This window comes from Cyanistes caeruleus, chromosome 1 (assembly GCF_971803275.1).
Source record: "Cyanistes caeruleus chromosome 1, bCyaCae1.hap1.1, whole genome shotgun sequence".
NCBI lineage: Eukaryota > Metazoa > Chordata > Aves > Passeriformes > Paridae > Cyanistes > Cyanistes caeruleus.
Genome location: NC_141701.1, coordinates 31,995,624 through 32,013,943, shown reverse-complemented (window position 1 = coordinate 32,013,943; position 18,320 = coordinate 31,995,624). Strand labels below are relative to the sequence as shown.

The 18,320-nt window shown below is 38.1% G+C and overlaps 1 protein-coding gene and 1 long non-coding RNA gene across 5 annotated transcripts in view; both read right to left on the bottom strand.

Moving 5' to 3' along the window:
* Positions 1–607: 607 nt before the first annotated feature.
* On the bottom strand, positions 608–6,301 carry LOC111924639 (uncharacterized). The gene is made up of 5 exons (XR_002861758.2): positions 6,041–6,301; positions 4,479–4,596; positions 3,769–3,870; positions 2,248–2,315; positions 608–685 (listed from the first exon to the last, which is right to left on the bottom strand). It is a non-coding gene; the product is annotated as an uncharacterized LOC111924639 (long non-coding RNA).
* Positions 6,302–10,530: 4,229 nt separating this feature from the next.
* Positions 10,531–18,320, bottom strand: part of JPH1 (junctophilin 1) — an 83,242-nt gene continuing 75,452 nt past the window's right edge. Inside the window, exons 5-6 of one of the 4 annotated variants that reach the window (XM_086884456.1) lie at positions 13,293–13,388; positions 10,531–13,184 (exon numbers count right to left, since the gene is read on the bottom strand). In XM_086884456.1, coding sequence (XP_086740582.1) covers positions 13,308–13,388 — 81 coding nt within the window. In that variant the 3' untranslated portion in view covers positions 10,531–13,184; positions 13,293–13,307. The remainder of the gene's footprint in view (positions 13,185–13,292; positions 13,389–18,320) is intronic. The other 3 variants (XM_086884448.1, XM_086884464.1, XM_086884467.1) reach the window with 3 other exon arrangements.

Sequence of the window (18,320 nt, the reverse complement as noted above, 5' to 3'; positions counted from 1 at the left end):
ACTTCCCAAAATTTACCACAGTGTATGGGCTCCTCAGTACAAAAAAGACAAGGAGCTACTGGAGGGAGTCCAGCAAAGGCCAAAAGGAGACTGGGGCATCTTTTGTATGAGGAGAGACTGAAGGAGCTGGGCCTGCTTAGTCTGGATAAGACTGAGAGGGGATCTCATCAATACATATAAATATCACAAGGGTGGGTGAGAAGAAGATGCTGTCAAGACTCTTTTCAGCGCTGCCCAGTGACAGGATGAGGAGCGATGGCCATAAACTGAAAACCAAGAAATTCCACCTCAGGATGAGGGAGAAATTCTTTACATTGAGGGTGGCAGAGCACTGGAACAGGCTGCACTGACAGGTTGTGGAGTCTAGGGAGACTGCCTGGAGACGTTCAAAACCCACCTGGACACATTTCTGTATCACCTGCTCTAGGTAACCCTGCCTTGACAGGTGGGTTGGACTAGGTAACCTCTACAGAACCCTTCCAACCCTAAAAATTCTGTGATATGCCCAAAATCTTGGGTTTTGCAAAGTTTTACTTGAATTTTTCTGAATGTTTAGAAACAGATTTATTAAGAATTTATTGTACAAAAGAGGTAAATAAAAATTAAATACAAGATAGATGAATTTTATTTCATTGTTTCATCTTGATTGAGAAGCTGAAGATTGTCCTGCAAATGTCCTTTCCTCCTGAAAAGAAAGTGTTCCTGCATTTGGATGAATGTTCAGCTATTCACTCGTAACAGTAACTCTATAATTAAGCAGATGTTAATTACATCCTTAATGAAATTAAATTAATGTAATAAATTATCACCTATCTTTTTATTAGATTCCAAGTAATTATTTATGCACTTGTGATATTCTGATTTTGTTTACATGGTATAAAAGCTTCCTAAATTTCCTGTTCTTCCTGGTGAAAACAGTAAAGTTGTCAGTGGGAGAAGGTAAATGTGTTAGATTAGTGTATTACTACAACATTAACAAAATATTAATATTAATAATTAATATTAATATTAATTATTAATAAAATAGTGTATTAACAATTAGTGTAGAACCTAATGTGTTGGTCTGCCTGAACTTTTCCAGTGGGTAGTATTCATTTCAAAGTCATATAGTCCTGATAAGAATCGTGCATGTGAAGCCAAAGAGAAACAACGTGCAACATCTCTCTGTCCTTAAACAAACAGTAAACAAACAGGCATTTCAGTAAATATCAGAGATTTACTGGTGAGCCAGAGAAAGAAGAAGGAAAGGCTAAGGTTAAGACTACCATTTGTAAATTTTAAATCACTAATTTGAAAGCAGGATGACAATTTAGACCTCTGAAGTCTCCTGGGCTGAATGGTGTGAATGTTCACTATTGAACCCTTCTGCTGCCTCTCATTGGAGCTGTGACAGTGCAGCACATTTTGCATACATGACTGAAATTTGCTTCTCAGTATTAAAAAGGAAAATCAGTGTAAAATCTTACATATTCATTAATAAAATTTTACAATTTGGATTGCTGATTCCCCTTTGTTTTAAAGACCAAGGGCAAAATTGTCTGAATCCCTGAAGAATATGTAAAAACTCAGGTGAGACAGGCAGACCTTAGCATGTCAGGAAGAAATAGGTAGCTCATCTTTCTGGCCTGGCTTTTCTGCTTGCATCACTCATCTAAAGTCATCAGTCAAGATTCTTTCAAGATCAAGCAATTTTTCTTGTAAGAAAGCAAATCAGCTTATAAGTGCTCCTCTCCAGCTATACAGTAACTTTGTTGATTGCCATTGAATTTTCTATAATTTACAAAAGACACAGATTAATCACCATCACCACTGAATTAGCATATTAACTTTCTACCTTATGTGACCTGAGTAATGCAACAAAGCTAGGTTAAAATGGTCTCTCTAGTGCAGATGTGCCATGAGTAGCACCTGTGGCTTCCAGGAACAAAGTGTCTTCTTTAAGACACACAGATCACTAAGGATTCAAAGGCTGTTCTGGAGCAACATGTGTCAGACTGCTCTACCAGATCTGATCCATGCTTGATTTTGATTACCTCTGCTATGGTCAGTATTAAAGTTAGTTGGAGTGGTATTTAAAAAAACAAACTGAAATACAAAAGGGAAAAATTAAGGGTGGCAGGGAGCAGGGCTTACCCTATTCCTAGTTAAAGCAGGTCTATAAATATCAATGGTAGCTCAGGTCTGCAAAATTTGTTCACCTTTTTCATAAATTCTGGAAATAACAGAGTTATTTTCACATCTTCTTACCTTGACTTTTCCCAGATTTTCCAGTGTCTCCACAGCAAGCATTCCAGGTCCATTTCAGGTCTCCACTGCTGTTATTATTTGGGATAATATCCCATATGCAATCCTACTCTAGTTAATATCTTATAGTTAATATCTTATAGTTAATATCTAGTTAATATCTTAATAAAATTAATATATTGCAAATATATCTGTAACCATCCCCTTGGAATATTTGATGCCCTCTGAAACGGGTTCCTGTTTAGTCCCTTGATACAATGGGAAGGTCTAGAAGAATAGGAATTAAAACACTGCCTGCACACTCATGTCATGCCAGCTATTTCATGCCAAATGTTGTTCTCAAGCACCTGGCAAGCACAATTCATTCATTTTCCAAATGTCAGTGGCCAGCCAGCTCCTCAGGACATTCCCTCCCAACACAGGGACACTTGATAGGCACAATCGGGCAGTTTTGGCTGCCAGCCTTATTCCTGAGTCACGTGCACAGACTGTAAGGACGGAAGCGCCTTTTCTTTCTGCTTTTGTCTTGCAAGTGGCAACTTTTTATGCTCTCCTTCCAATTTATTTTACTCTGCCACCAGCATTTTCACAGTGGTTCAACAGGGCTTTGACAGAGGCATATCTGGAATACCGAAAATACCCGGTAGGTGCCTAGATGCAACAACTGGTTCCTGCTGTGACACTCAAACCATTAATGGCACGCTGGAAGCACGGGGCTCTGGGGGGCTGTAGGAGCCAGGCCTGTGTGCAGGTCTCCTGTCAGCACCATCATTCACCACTGCCCTCTCCAGGACACCGGGAATGCTCCAGACCCGGTGGGGCAAGCGGAGGCATCAGGAGGCCTCTGCCCCAGCCCAGGGTGCTCCAGCTTTCCAGCTAGGTCACGTCACCACTCCCCTGCCCTAAAGCTTGTACCTGCAGCTGGCTGGCAGCTGGAATGCTGTCCAAAGAGTGAGCTGAAAGCAGCCTTGTGCCCACACAGAGGGTGCCCTCAGCCGGGTGTTTGTGTGCAGCCCGTCTCGCCCGCCTTTGAGACGCAGGCCTGGCCCCGTGTACACAATGCCACTGTACACAAATGGGCTTTGAGGTTCTCTGACTCATAAATATTACCAGAAAGCACTTTTCATTTCCATCCAATGCTTCTTCCTATGCCCGAAAATACATTTTCTTCAGTGTTTTCAGTCTCTCATTTAGTGTGAAGAATATGAGATGTGTGAACACAGGGTTTTGAAATGTCAGCCAATTAGCTACTAGTCATAAGGTGAATTGAAAATATTTTTCTTTCTGCTTTTTTTTTTCTTCACAAGATGACATCTCACCTATCTGAACACTTAGCAGTCCCTATTTCTGGCAGCCAAAGCTTGTGATTGACATTTTTTATGCCAATCACTAAAGACCTGCAATTTATGCAACCAAAGAACCTGCCCTGATGCTTAATTTAAACAGAAGTTTGTACTAGCGGCCAGAAGCATTAATGACAGACTTTACAGCTGTCCATATGCTCTATGCATCCTGTATTTTTACCTATCTGGCAGCAGTGGACTACAGAAGTACTCAGTCTCCAGGGTAAAGGATGAAGTTCACATGGCCATGCTGATTCTCTGAACTGTCTCTGCTGCCTTCAGGCTGCTTGATGGGGGGAAATGACCAATTACTGGCAAAAAACAGTAGAACTGCTGTTTCTTGTTGCCTGAGAATCAAGGACACTGGATAACAAGAAGGGCATTCGCGTGTGCATGTGCAAAACCCCAACAAATTCCATCCTTCTGCCACCTGACCCCACCTCCCATGAAAGAAGTGGGGCTTGGATGAAGCCCTACATCCTCAAAGGTGTGCAGGTGCCCACAGAGCCTTTTGAGGACCTGGAATAAACTAATTAGCACTCAGGTAAATCAGAGGAGAATGAATGAAGTCTGGTTTACTGGAAGGGGTCTGTGGCTAAAAGTTGCCCTTGATCCTACATTTGTTCACCTTTAGGGAAAAGCCCATCTTTTCCTCTCAGCGTGGAAACAGGCCAAAAGGAGTGTGGTCAGGAGGCAATGCTGATGCTTTGGAGAACTGTTATTTGTTTGGAACAAGGGCTGCATTAAAGGCACAATTGTGCCTTTCACTGGTTATGTTCTCACCCTGTTCCTGGTGACATCTGCACTAGCATGTAGTGTGGAATAGCACTCTGGACACAATTAAACCCCCATGCAACTGCTAGCTGTGTCAAGGAGGAGGGTTGGCAGCACCTGATTACCAGCACATATGGCCACTGGTGTCAATGGAGCATTATGGTTTACTCTCTCGCTGAGTCATCTCCCCTTGAGGAAGTTGCATGAAAATAACATTTAACAAGGGTGATAAAGACTGTAGAGATAAAAGAGAGTGAAGAATCTGTTAGCAATATTTCTGTAGCAAGCAGATGACTGAGTGTATTTCCAAATGTTACATAATTTGCGTGACTCACAACACCACAGTCCACAGAGCATATGCAACATTTGGTACAGCAGCGAATCACTGTAAATACCAACAACATTTCTGTACTCTGAGATGTTCAGAGACATAAACCTGCATATTTGCATTAAGATTCTCTTCAAATAGGGAGCTAATGTGATTATGCAGCAGTTAAACCTTTTGTTTGTTTGGTTTATCACATCTTTACGAACAACAGGAAAGCCCCATTGCATAAAGTATTCTTCTTTGAGAAATTTTACACAAGGAGTTAATAAAATACACGCTACCATCTCTGCATAACTGGCTCTTATCAGTGGAACTCAAGTCAGCCTGCTGTAACAGCAAACTGTTGTTTTTTGCAGATTTTGGACACAGATGTTTCCCTGAACATTTAACTATTAAATGGAGGCCTCCTGATAAATTAAATTATTCCTGTAATTTAAAGATTGTATCAAAGTCCACTAAGTATCTTCAGCTGAGAAAATGATGGACACCTGTGGTATTGCTGAACACGTGATGGTTCTTTAGTGTTGCTTTGTCTTTGTCTCCCAAGCTGTCTTTGCTGTGCTTTAGTGTGTTGTTTTTATGGGACTGCCTAAGGCTTCCCAGCCCACTGCTTATCTGTATTCCTTCCTGCAACCCTGCATTTGTGGGCTTTGCCCATTTATTCCCTTTGCTCCTGTGTGCCTTCTGTCAACCCTGACACTCTTCTTCACTCTCTGCCTCACGTTTTCTTGTTCCTCTCATCTGCCGTGTCCAAACTTCCTCCTACTTCATTCCTGCAGTACACTCTAATTTAAGTTTCTCCTGTAAGTAAAGAACTCATTCTCTTGTTTCCCAGTTCCTTCACACAACACCTCTAATTTTCACATTCCATAATAATTATCATAGAATAACAGAAAATATGTTATTAATGGGCATTCAGCAATCATTCAATCTGTAATCTTTTTCAGAGTAAACATTAAATATTTCCATTCCTGTGGTAATCTAATTCAAAGATATTCTTACAATTAGAGAATTCTTCTTTATGCCTAACTTGGATCGCAATTTTCATGCAATTTAAGCCCATCTGTTTTTTTCTTAATCTCCGTGGGCTTGGAAAGCAGCTTTCTAGAGCAGCTGTTTGAGTGCTGAGGATGGTGACTTCTCTGTCTTCTATTCCATTCATATTCCTATCTAACAAATGCCACTTTCTCCTGGGTCCAATATTGTCCATTTCCTTAGTGTTTTTCCCTATAAACAATCTCTTCCCCTCCATATTAACACATATAGGTTCCTCACAGCTTCTCCTTTCCCCTTTCTTCATTTCCCCCATGCTTTCCTCTTTCTTCTGCTTTAGATTTCAACGTGTCTGTACCTCCTTGTTCATAAAGATTCATTTCCAATCCTTCTGACAATGCCTGCTCTGCTGTGTATCACTGGTGCATGTGGAGGCTTGTTGCAGCCTATGCCAGGAATGTGTTGTCTTGGAATGGCAGGAATGCATGGAAGCTATCCGCTGTGATGTAAATGTCTTTCAATTACCTTCTCTATGCAGAATGTCTTTTTTAGTCCTAGCCCCTGTGAAATGCTGCTGGTGCTCTTCTGTCTTCACCGTTTCCATGGTAGCCGATCCCATCCTTTAGTGACTTTCTCATCAGTGGCCTAAACAAAATCTAGAACTGAGCTGTCATAATTAAATGGGAGGCAGTTCACAGTATTTTTGAAGACTTGGTGGTATTGCATGATAAAAGTACTTTGCAGCTTAAACTGGGTAAGTAATTAAGCACCATTACCTTGAATGGTGATACTTTCTGAGTGGAACATGTCCTGAATACAGTAAAATTGCTATGTCAAATAAAGTTAATGACACTGTTCCAAAAGTACAGAATGTAATGATTTAATTAACCCAGAGTTACAGCAGCCTGATTTTAAGTAACTCCCTCTCTCTCCAGCCCCTTCCTTAACAGCACTCCTGGTTCAAGTATTTCACTTGTATGCCTTTGAAATCAGATCCAGATTTGGATTCTGACTGAAATCCCAAAATCAGAGCCTGTAGCTGATTCAAAACCCAGATCTAAATGCTTTCAATCTTTGGCACATTTTGTAGGCCAGATTTAACATTTTCATAGACTGTGGTTTTCAGTGTAATATCTGACTTCCCCCTTTCCCCCTCCCAAAACGTCTCTGAATACTAACCATAGGGTGTTCAAACCTTGGGAAATTAAAAAATTTAGATCATTAGGTGTAGGTGAAGAAATGTAAATATAGGCAGCCACATTCTCAAAACTCTTGGTCAGAATCTCTGTTTTGTGGTTTAATACAGTGTCTCTGTCAAGCTGTTATTCAGTAAACCAGACTGTAAAGCTGAGAAAGACACATCTCTTTCTTAAATTAATGTATTAAAGGAATTCAGGTAGTGTCGTGGATTAACATACCTATTATTGTGAACAACATCTGAAATTCTACTCTTTGACTGCATTCCATATTTTCTTCCAGTTTGGAGAAATCAACATAAAAAAAAGTAGAGTTCAAAACCTATGGCTTAAAGCCCATGATGCACCTATCATTTACTTCTCTTTACTTAAAGTAATTACTATTGAAGGCACACATGAATGTAAAATCCAGTCCTTGTCTAGATGTATGTGACCCAACTTCCACGGAGCTGCCTGATTAATCAGTATAGGACGTGGAGGAAGACAAGTGTAAGCTCAGGCAGGAGAGCAACCCCGGATTTCCAACACAGGATGTATTTTATTCTGTCCAACAATCCACACATACCTGTATCAGGTCCAGAAATCATCCCACTGCACCATCCCAGTAAATCACAACCCTCAGACTCCTTGCTCTTCTGATTTGAGAATCAGCTTCAGCTGCATGACCAATCTTTTTCCCAATCTTAGTGTGGGAATTTGTAGAGGAATTGCTAACCCAGCTGATACCAGATTTTTTCCTAATAATGTCAGCATTACCTTGGTTTCTATGAATTCCGAAGAGCCATCAGAAATCTCTGTGTATAGCATCACTTTCAGTATTTTTCTTCTCAGTTCCCACACACTGTATTTAAATCCCTGACACTGGAGACAATGAGAGTAGATTTGAAATTATAATACAGTTGCATAAACCAGCATCAACAGTATGCAGAGAATGGACCCAATGAAAACTGTGATATGACAGGTGCAGTTTGCTGTGGGGCAAACTGCAGGAGAGATGGGCTCCACAGCCACAGAGAGTTAAAAACACTGAACAAGTGACCCACAGAAAACTCAAGTTCCTGGAATGAGTGGCTGAAATCCTGGGGCAATGTCCACATGCAGGGCAAGACTGATTAAGTTGAATTTGTCAGAACTGGGAGGTGGATGGGCAGTGAAGGACAGAAGATAATTAGAAAAACAGTGATGGCACAGCAAAAGTACCACCAAACCCAATTTCACTGGTGGTAAGGGAAATCCTATTTTTTTTTTCATTACAAAGAAAAACTTAAAACCCTCTTGAAGAAATAATATTCAATATACTGCCAGCTTGCACCTAAAATCTCCCAGATAACCAGTCCCAATGGATTGTTAAAAGCATTAGCTGAAGCAAGCACATACCGATATGATAAAATTTAGATTATCAGGTTAAAAAACCTGTCTGTTACCTGTTCTCCTCCCCATCCCCTCTTTGTAGCAAATAAAAGAAAGAAACACAAGAGATTGTTATCAAATCTGCTATCAGCTTTATTTTTGCTATTAGTTTTAGGGGGGTGAGGGATTTGTTCTGATGTTGCAGTCATGGTCACAACGTAAACTGTTCAGAGGGAGTGGCTTTTTTCCTTCTACTTTATAGCCACAGACGTTATAGACTGTTTTTATTAAAGATGTTTAGTATGGAAATTATATTTACCTCCTACAACAGTGGGAGGTGTAATGCCTCTTAGTTTGCAGTTTCCGTGCGGAGTAGGAAACAAACGGAGATGGATACAGTAGATGGCTCAGCTATAGCACACTGGCATACACAGCTTCTTGCTCAGACTTAACATAATTTCTAATTTTGGCTGTTTCTGTGAATATTAAATGAGAGAATGAGAAGACTACTTCATTTGAAAGGCTTATTTAATCTCCCTTCTCTTAATTTGCTTTGTTTACTGAATTAGATTTCCATAGGAGAATGGCCTGTAGAACCGTCTCCCCTGACTAAACAGTTCAAATGAGCTATGAGTAAAACCATTCAGATACAATTCACAACCATGTTTTATTAATAAAAACTAAGAATGTTACTGAGGCTCAGCATGTGCTGAATTCTCCAGGCTTTTATCCTTGCACCTATGTTATTGTCAGAATCTTTTCACATGGTGTATCTTAACAGAGAATTTAACAGAAATGTAATCACAGAACTTCATCAAAAGCTACGTAAATAACTATTTCAAGATTTTTAACTCTCATAAAGAGGTGCTTTTTTAAAGCCAGCACTAGGCTGTATTTATGACTTTTTTAAAACATATGTCTGTATCTGAAAGGCAAGTCGTAGCCATATGTCTCAAAATTTCTACTTTCAAAGTGAACCCCTCCTTTTGGAAAGCAAATGCCAACAATTCCTCCCTCTTCATGTTCCTTACTGCTTTTCTGATGGAAAGGCAAACTAATATATATATATATATATATATGTACACACACTAAGTAAAGAAAGGCCTTAAAAGCTGTGAAAGATGATTCTCTTTTTTCCTTCAGCCTATGGCACCTCACCCTTGTTCACTTGCTGTCTGTGTACACTGTACATATGGCTTAACCGGATAAATGGAGCTGTCCAAGAAAGCAGGCCCCAGATTCAAGGGTGAGACAGCTCACTGCTTACTGGCACCTGTGGGCAAACACACAACTTGTGCCAGGAGAAACTCCTTTGCCTGAGAAAAGCTTTCCTTGCTGGAAATGTGGTGACATTTTTCATGCTGGAGCAATTCTTGGAAGCATTAAGTTGTACTGTGTGTCCATGGGATTTTTTTCCTCTAGGCACAGCAGATGTGTGGCCACGTAACATCGTTTGTAATATAAACCACTGGGAAAAACATCCCAGATGGGAAATAGCTTGAAAATGATGAGAACTTTTTTCTTCTATTTCCAAGCACATCTTTTGCTTGTTGCTATTCAGATTTTTATATGCCTCAGTATATTATCACATTCATACACCTTAAGAAGTATTTCGTGGACACTTCACTTTCATTTCTGAACATAAACACTGTGGAACAAATGTCAGAGAAGAATCATCTAACTGAAGCTGACTTTAAAATTTTTTGCCACTTGAGTTATTTCTGTTTATTTTTCTTGAGAATGCATTTTTCTCTCCTTAAAGATCCAAAGATTTTCTTTAAGGAGCAGGTATTGTGCAGAAAATAAAAATTCTTAAAGATAAGCTTCTTGCTCATAGAATTATTTTAAAGAACAAGACAGTAATGACTACTTCCTAAAATATGTATTTCCATTAAAAAGGAACTACTAATAAAAATTGCTCTCCTCTTCAACTAAACATTAGGATTTAAATACAGTTGGCTACTAGTATGAACTGGAATCATGGAAAATAAAATTTTCAGCTGATGGAGTAGTTCAGCCAAAGTGGTGGTTTTAAGACAGTTTTAATGGAAAATTTTCTATGTGTAAATATTGGCTCACAAACTTCATGTTAAATTTGAACCTATGGAAGATCCTGAGGAGAAGTGAAGCCCAAATAAATTAAATCCCTGACAAGAGCAGCTGTTAATAGACCAGTAACTCACCAATTAAAACAAAATAGATCAAATCAGCTTGTAGTGAGAGTGTAATTTAAGATACTGAATTTATGAAGACACAAAATACTGTAGTGGAAGACAAAAGAAGACACAAATGGAAGCTTGACTTTTTTTTTTTTTAGATTTATTTTTAATTGTTTCCCAGAATCACTTTTGTTGAAAACAGTAACTCACAATGATTTTGAAGGAACTAGAATTTCACCCATTTTCCTGCTTCACTCCTGTTGATCTAATTAGTTAGAAAAAATTGCTTCCAAAGAGTGAACAAAATAATTCATAAACAGGAAAAAGTAGCCTGAAACTCTATTAATAACCAATTTATTTTTATTAGAGCAAATACAGTTGTGAAAACTGTACATTGTACATTTTGGGTCAAGAATTATAAACAGAGAAACTCATAGATAAAGAGTTCATTCTTTGACAGCAAGAAACTTTAAATAGACAAAATGACATTTTTAAGTACATTGGCAGGCTTCATTGTGCTGTCCAAAATGTAGTGTACAGTATAACAACCAATTATAAATAGCCTTTCATGTAAAATACAACTGTGCACGTTTTAGAAAAATACCAACAATTTGTTTGAGCTTTGTTTTAAAAAAGCTTATAAATCATACATATTTATAAATGGTACTAACATGCTTACTTAAATTTATAAACATTTTTCATAAGCTTTGTTACCCATTATTTCCAGAGCATAAAGTATTTTAAATAAACATTTAATAGGAATTAAATATGTCAGTTACAAAATTACCTCTCCATGTAAGGAGACAGGGGGTGATTTAACAGTGGGATGGAACATTTCATCCATAAATTCAAGGCTTACACAGTAACTTTTAAAATTTTGTTCGTATTTAAAAATTACTTTCCTAAATTTAAAACACAATTTAAATTTTTTTTTTCTTTAAAAATAAATATACAAGTTTTATTTTCATTTGCTCTCTTTCTGCTTTCTTCTTTATCCACACTGGTCAAAACACAGGATTCTCAACATACTTCTGTAAAAAACACCATGGTGTTACTGCCCTGCTCGGAGCTGCTTCGCTGCCCAAAATTCAGTCCATACCTACAGTACTTTACTATGCTGCATCAAAAAGTAGCTAATGTATTTTGTAAGAATGTTGCCCATTAAACCATGCAAAAACTTAGAAAGTTTACAAACAGGTTCAAAAACTATGCTGCATGAAAGATTTTCTAATAGAGATAAAATAAACCGTAATACAAGCCCTTTGCTTTTTGCAGCTTTAAATTAAAATGTTTGCTTGCCAAATGATCACACCACATATCTTCAATAAATAAGCATGCATTTGATTAATATAGGGTACAATAGTTACAGTATAATGGCACATAAAAAGAAACGTGATCACATTTTTTGAACAAAGGGCTATGAAACTACTTAAGACAAACTTGCCAAATGAAAAATTTTGAGGCTTTTTCAATGCTGAGGTAAAATCATAAATGGACTTTAAAGACACTGAAGGCATCGAATTGATAAACAATAACTTAACATTTTTAAATGCTCTACCTGAATGTATTCAACACACATCTAGCATTTTAAAGTTGTGATTTATTATGACCATTAGCTAGCTTAACTGTCATTGGCAGTAATGTGCACCCAGACAAGACTTTATTTTAACTGCTGTCAAAATACCTCAGTGTTGCAATATAATAATTCAAATCACCGATTACCACAGCACCAGAATTAAGAAAAAAAAAAGAAAAAATAATAAAAAAAATCAACATGCAAACCCTGTGCCTCACCTTTCTTGGCTTATTTTGATATTCTAATCTTCTGTTTAGAATGTGCTTTTACCAATGTAAGATTCTATTTTTTTTTATTATGCAATATTTTGCTTGGTATTGGCATAAGTATTTGAGCATTTTAAGGAAGATACTAGTATCTTTTAAGTTTTGCAGTAATGGTGTATTATTTACTGAACCTTAATGCAAAATGACTCTTAAGGTTTAAGGAAATGAATTTAACAATTTTATCCCTGGACTAGGAAAATATATTTGATTTTCTGCTTCTGCTGCTAGGCAGAACTGGTAGCTTTCTCCAGGTTGGACTAAACACTACTTATGGCTATACATCAAATTTCATAAACAACAAATGAACAGAATCATGCACAGGCAAATGAAATTCGATCTCCCAGAACACTGCAGGAGATGTTAAAAGCAGCAGGTAATGGAATAAGACTGGTGACTGATGTTGCTAACTATTTCTTCTAATGAGATAGGAGTGAACGCTGGAATCACTTCCACAGCAACAGAATCCTCTGACCACATTCCTCTGGCAGTCGTTTTCCCATCTCCCCACTAAAAACATCAGACGGTAAAATAGTAAGGCAGCTGTTAACTTCCATCAACAAAAAGTGCAGCTCCGTACATTTCCAGTTTAGTTACACTCTGCTGGAACAGATGGAGAAGCCAACACACTTCACTGGCGGGGCTGCTTCAGCAGATTATTTTGTTTGTTTTCCAACATGGCTGCTTGCTTCAGCTTTCAGAGGACCCCAAAGCCACGAGCCACCAGCAGAGAAACTGATCTGGGCCCCTGGCTGAATTTTCCAAGTTTCATCTCTCTTGCGTCCCATCCTAATTCCAAGCCTCCTTCCCTGTGTCTGAGTATGACAGGTGCCATTTAAAAGGCTGATGACACAACTGCAGAGAACTGTGGGCTAACACCACTAGTTGTCATGACTTCACTGAAGGGTCAAAACAGTTACAATATTAAATAACTATGTTGAATCACATTCAGGCACAGCTAAAAATTAAAGTGGGGAACATTAAAAGTATGTGAAGAAATTAAATCTTTATCATTTAAAGGTGGGGTGGATATGGTGATTTTTTATGAAAGCAAGACCTTTCTTACCTTTCCTAATTCCAATCAAGTTAGAAAATGGACAAAAAGAATGGCTAAACCAATATTCAACAGCATTACCAGGGCGATCATGACTGAGTTAGGGCCCTGAAAGTAAAACAGAGATATCAGAATTAATGCAACCTCCGACATATGCACAGCAATAAACAAGACCTGACTTCACAATTTCTATAGGTTTTGACCTTGCTCTGAGGGGAACAGACCCTGCTGCTGAAACACGGCCAGGTGCTATTCAGGTGAGATAAATATCATCTGCGTGAAAATGAGCTGGAAAAATACAGGTGAGAGTATATTACTTCACTGTTCTTAATCACACTGAGATTAAGCCACCTGACAAATACAACTGCATCAACAAATGAAAACAAACCCATCAACACAAAAACAATGTCATCTTAAAATAAAGCAAAACAAAGAATGTGAACTGCTTTAGGGAAGTGCGGCTGTTGCTCTTCATCCTTACAGAGGGCTCCTTTTCCAGTTCTAACCCATTTCAAAACAGACATAACAAATGCTTTATGAAAAGAATACACTTTTTTGATAAGCAAAATAGAAAATCTACTTACCACTGCACTAACAGACCTCTTTATTTTACAGCTGCAAAATTAAACTTGTTTTGATTTATTCAGACTTATCTTAAGGACCTATGTACTGAAGAAATGAAAACGCAGAAAACTCCTTCCATTCTTAGCTAGAGCTAAAATTGGTTAGAAAATTTAAATCATTATGCTATTTTAGTATTTCTGTGAAGCCAGAAAACAGTTTTTAATTCTTTTAGGCAATTTTGGGTATTTTTTGTTAAAAAATGGATGCTTTCTAATGACGAACTTGAAAAATGTCTCAACAGATGAAAATTCTCAGTTCTCTTCTGCCATTAACATATTTGGTTTATTACAACATAATTTTACGAAGATTTTTATACTCTTTTATTTTACAGTTCCACTGTACGCAGAAACAGAGAAACTTTTCATTTAGACAATACTTTCCTAAACTGCAGATCACGAAGCCCACCAGAAAATCTGTGCAGAAAACTATATTCTGAGCGACACACAAATCACTGGCTTGCATAAGAAGGCATATATTGAATGAGAAATCAAACAGTTTTCACTTTTCACATGAGGCATGCCTTGGAGAAGTTCATTATGCTTCATGACAACATAATGCTAACATAAACTATGTAATTTCTGGAATGCTGAGGTGTAAGAACTTGCTGTTAGTAATTTGCTGCAACAGTGTAACTGGGAAGCTGTGGAAAAGTACTTGTCTCATTATTGTATCACATGCTGTCCTGAAACAGTGGCATGGAACACCTTCCACTGGAACACACCTTTACACAGTAGTTCAGATAGCAGGCCAGATGTGGTCTGCTAAGTTTTTGAGTAAGTCACAAAACACATTATGTCAGGTAGTGCTTAAATCTCTGTTGAGCCAAAACCTCATTGGCACCTCTGTCCATAACATCCATCAAGTTCCCTTTGCACCAACTCAGAGGTGTCTGTTCACATGCTGAGAATCACATGCTCAAGTTCAAACAATGATTGAGATTATCAGAATGCCAATTAAATGGTGACACAGGGGTAATGGTATTGCTAGTAGCACCCATGTTTTGCTTAATGGCAGAATGTCTAAAATATTCACTAGGAAATTGAAGACCAGGTTTAAAGACACCTTAGGCCAAGTGATTTTGAATAACAAGCTCTCACTTACCAGTGGTATGTTTCAACCATCAGGTCACAGAAGTGGAACCATGTTCCTTCCTCCTTTGTGGAAGTGACTCACCATGTGTCAAAGCACACAAGACACTTGGAGGCAGAGAACAGGCATAAAAGGAAAGCACAGCTCCAGATACGGTTACCACAGCACTGTGAGCAGCCTTGCTCTCCACAGACGTGTGATTTGAATACACTATTAATTTCCACTAAGATATGAGTTCAACATTGTTCTTTCTCTGGTGTTAGGCACTGGAACAGGTTGCCCAGAAAAGCTGTGGATGGCCCATGACTGGAAGTGTTGGGTGGGGTTTTGAGCAACCTGGTCTAGTGGAGGATGTCTCTGTCATGGCACAGGGGTTGGAAACAGATGGTTTTTAAACATCCCTTCCAACTCAAACACTTTATGGTTCTATAATCCTATGATTCTAATAGGGACTGGCCATGTGATTCAAATCAGGTCAATGGTTCCTTTATAGGCTGGAATCCCACCTGAAGATTTTACAGTTATACTGCACCAGGAATTGCATGGAACTGTGAAGATCATTGCCAAGTACCATTAAATTTAATTTAATGGGATTTGGCCATCTAGTACTTTGCATATTTGAAAATAACAGCTGTGAAAATCACACTGATTTATTGCAACTGAAAAAAAAAATTGGAACCACAGTGTCTGCACAGGAGCCAAGAACTTGTTCATTACCTGAAATACACCATGGAGCAGCATCCTGGTAGCTGCCAGACAGATTTTTGCTGGTTGCCAAATTGGTACTACAACTCTAATGGCACCTTGGTATCATTAGTGCACAGTCTCAGGGAATCAAGCTTGTTGGAGGGGAAGGGGACTTCCCTTTTGATGCATCTGTCAGTCAGGTTAGGTATAACAATCTCACCACAGTAACATTAGATGAATTAGGCTAAAAACCCCAGGGGCTATGCTCTGAATCAAGAAGTCTCATCTACAAAGACAGGAGCAAGTGACACCTTAAGGACTGGGCTGTTGAATTCCCATGAAGACCATAGAAAAATGTTATCTCTTTATGATAATGAAATATCATAAAGATATCTCTTTATACAAAGAAGTAGAGCTCATACTCTTTGGCTTGCACATTGTGTTTCAGCTTCTGATAACTGTACTTTTCAGCCCAAAGCAGGATTTCCTGGTACACTAAAAAATGATCAAACAACGTTCATGGAGCACACAGTTATTATGCAATGAACTACCACCTGTTCTGTAGACACCTATGAAATAAGCATTTAATGCTTTAAGACAAATACCACAAGTAAGACTTTAGTGTCCCGCAAGGGCTTAAAATAGCAAAAGCCAAAATTAGTATGAACAGTCCTAGAGTGACCAGAGCAGGTGCACTAAAGAAGCTCCAGCAGAAAACCTTCAGTCCTGCTTAAATTTACCCTTTCAGCTTCTGGTAAATTAAACATTTATGTAGTTCAAAATACAACCAAATGACTAGTTTCAATTTGGGGAATAAAGAAACTTATTTTCCTAAAATGTAATACCAGGAAATAAAAGACTAGGCTTGTAATTCCATTGCATTAGGAATGCCCAATAAATTTAGCCTGAAGTTCTTTCTCAGATGTTTTTTTTTTAGGATAAGGCAAGCACACATCTTTACATATAAAATACACACATATTTATCAAACATCATGGTATTTACAGCCCTTACTAAATGGATGTTAGTTGAACAAAAAGATGAGAATTGAACAAAAAGATGGGAGTAGAATCACTGTGTAGCATTCAGGTAAAAACCAGGCTAAACACTGTGTGTTTAAAAACCTTTACCTGCCAAAAGAAAAAAAAAATTACAATTTAGTAAAACACTTGTGCCTGGGCTTGTAACCTGTCCTAGGGCAGCACATGGACACCTATCAGGCACAAAAACCCCAACTGTATTCATGAATGTACACTACAATAGTGTTTTGTGAAATTCAATCCTATTTTTCACTCAAATCCAAGAGAATCTCCAATCAGCTCATATTCAAGGTGGGACAGGAGCGTGCAAGCTGAAACTGGGTCTAGAGGCTGCTAATGATCAGCCAGAAACAGCAGTACTGGTGTGTGGTCAAGTGTCTGTGGACACACAGTGGTAAATGTAAGGTAACGTGAAGGAGACTCATTCTCTGTGAAAGAGGGTGATTTATCTCTCATAAATGACTCTTGACTTTGTCATTGTGCTTCATGCAGGATTTTACCTTCATAAAACTGTGACTCTTTTCTTATGAGTTCTGGAATAATTTTAAACTTTGATTTTTGAACATCAGGGAGTAAATACACAGAGAAACACACTTATATGTGTGGCATAGGAAGTATGTGCTGATATTTTTCAAATATAATGCCAGAAATGGGGATATCTAGAGAACCAAGACCATTCCTATAATTAACTTATTCCACAGATTATACTCCAAGACATTCTTAAGGATGTAACATTCACAGAAAATATGAAACATAAATTTGGTAACTAAAACAGCTGCTACAAGCTTTTCTGCGAATGAAATCATATAAAGTTCTTAATCCAGATTAAAGCTGATGTTTCATTCAGGTATGAAAAATGGCTTTGATTTAGACACATAGAAGGAAGAATCGAAAATCTTCCCTTCTTTATCTGTGTTCTTAATGCGTTATCAGAGGATACCAGGAGAAAGGACAGCACAATTCTATACAGCACTTCCAGATAATCTAACAAAAGTGCTCAATAAATGTTAATAGTTTTTTTTTTTTCCATTTCCAAAACCATGTTTATCATTCTCTTTTCATGAGATTTAAAGTTCTTTTCTCTTTTCACTGCTTAACAAATATATTTTAGAACTTTTATGGAGGATCTAAGGCAGACTTACTTTCAAAGCATTACAAAATCATTTGTTGGAATGACTAAAAAGCAATTGTAGTTTCTTACTGAAATAAAATAATTCCCCAATGCAACTCCAGAATTCTGAAGTCTCTCAGCATTCAGAACCATCTGGGATAAGCAGAAGTATATTAATTAGGAAAAGGGAGAATGGATTAAAACTGGAAGAGATTAAGTTTAGATCAAATATCATGAAGAAATTCTTTGCTGTGAGGGTGATGAGACACTGGAACAGGTTGACCTGAGAAGCTGTGGATGAGTCACCCCTGAAAATGTTCAAGACCTGGATGGGGCTCTGAGAAACCTGGTCTAGTGGAAGGTGTCTCTGCCCATGGCAGGAGGGTTGAAACTAAATGATCTTTTAAGGTCCCTTCCAACCCAAACTATTCTATGATTCTATAAATCTGGCTTCTCCTCAGTAACTGTGCTCTCTTAGCTTAGCCACTGCT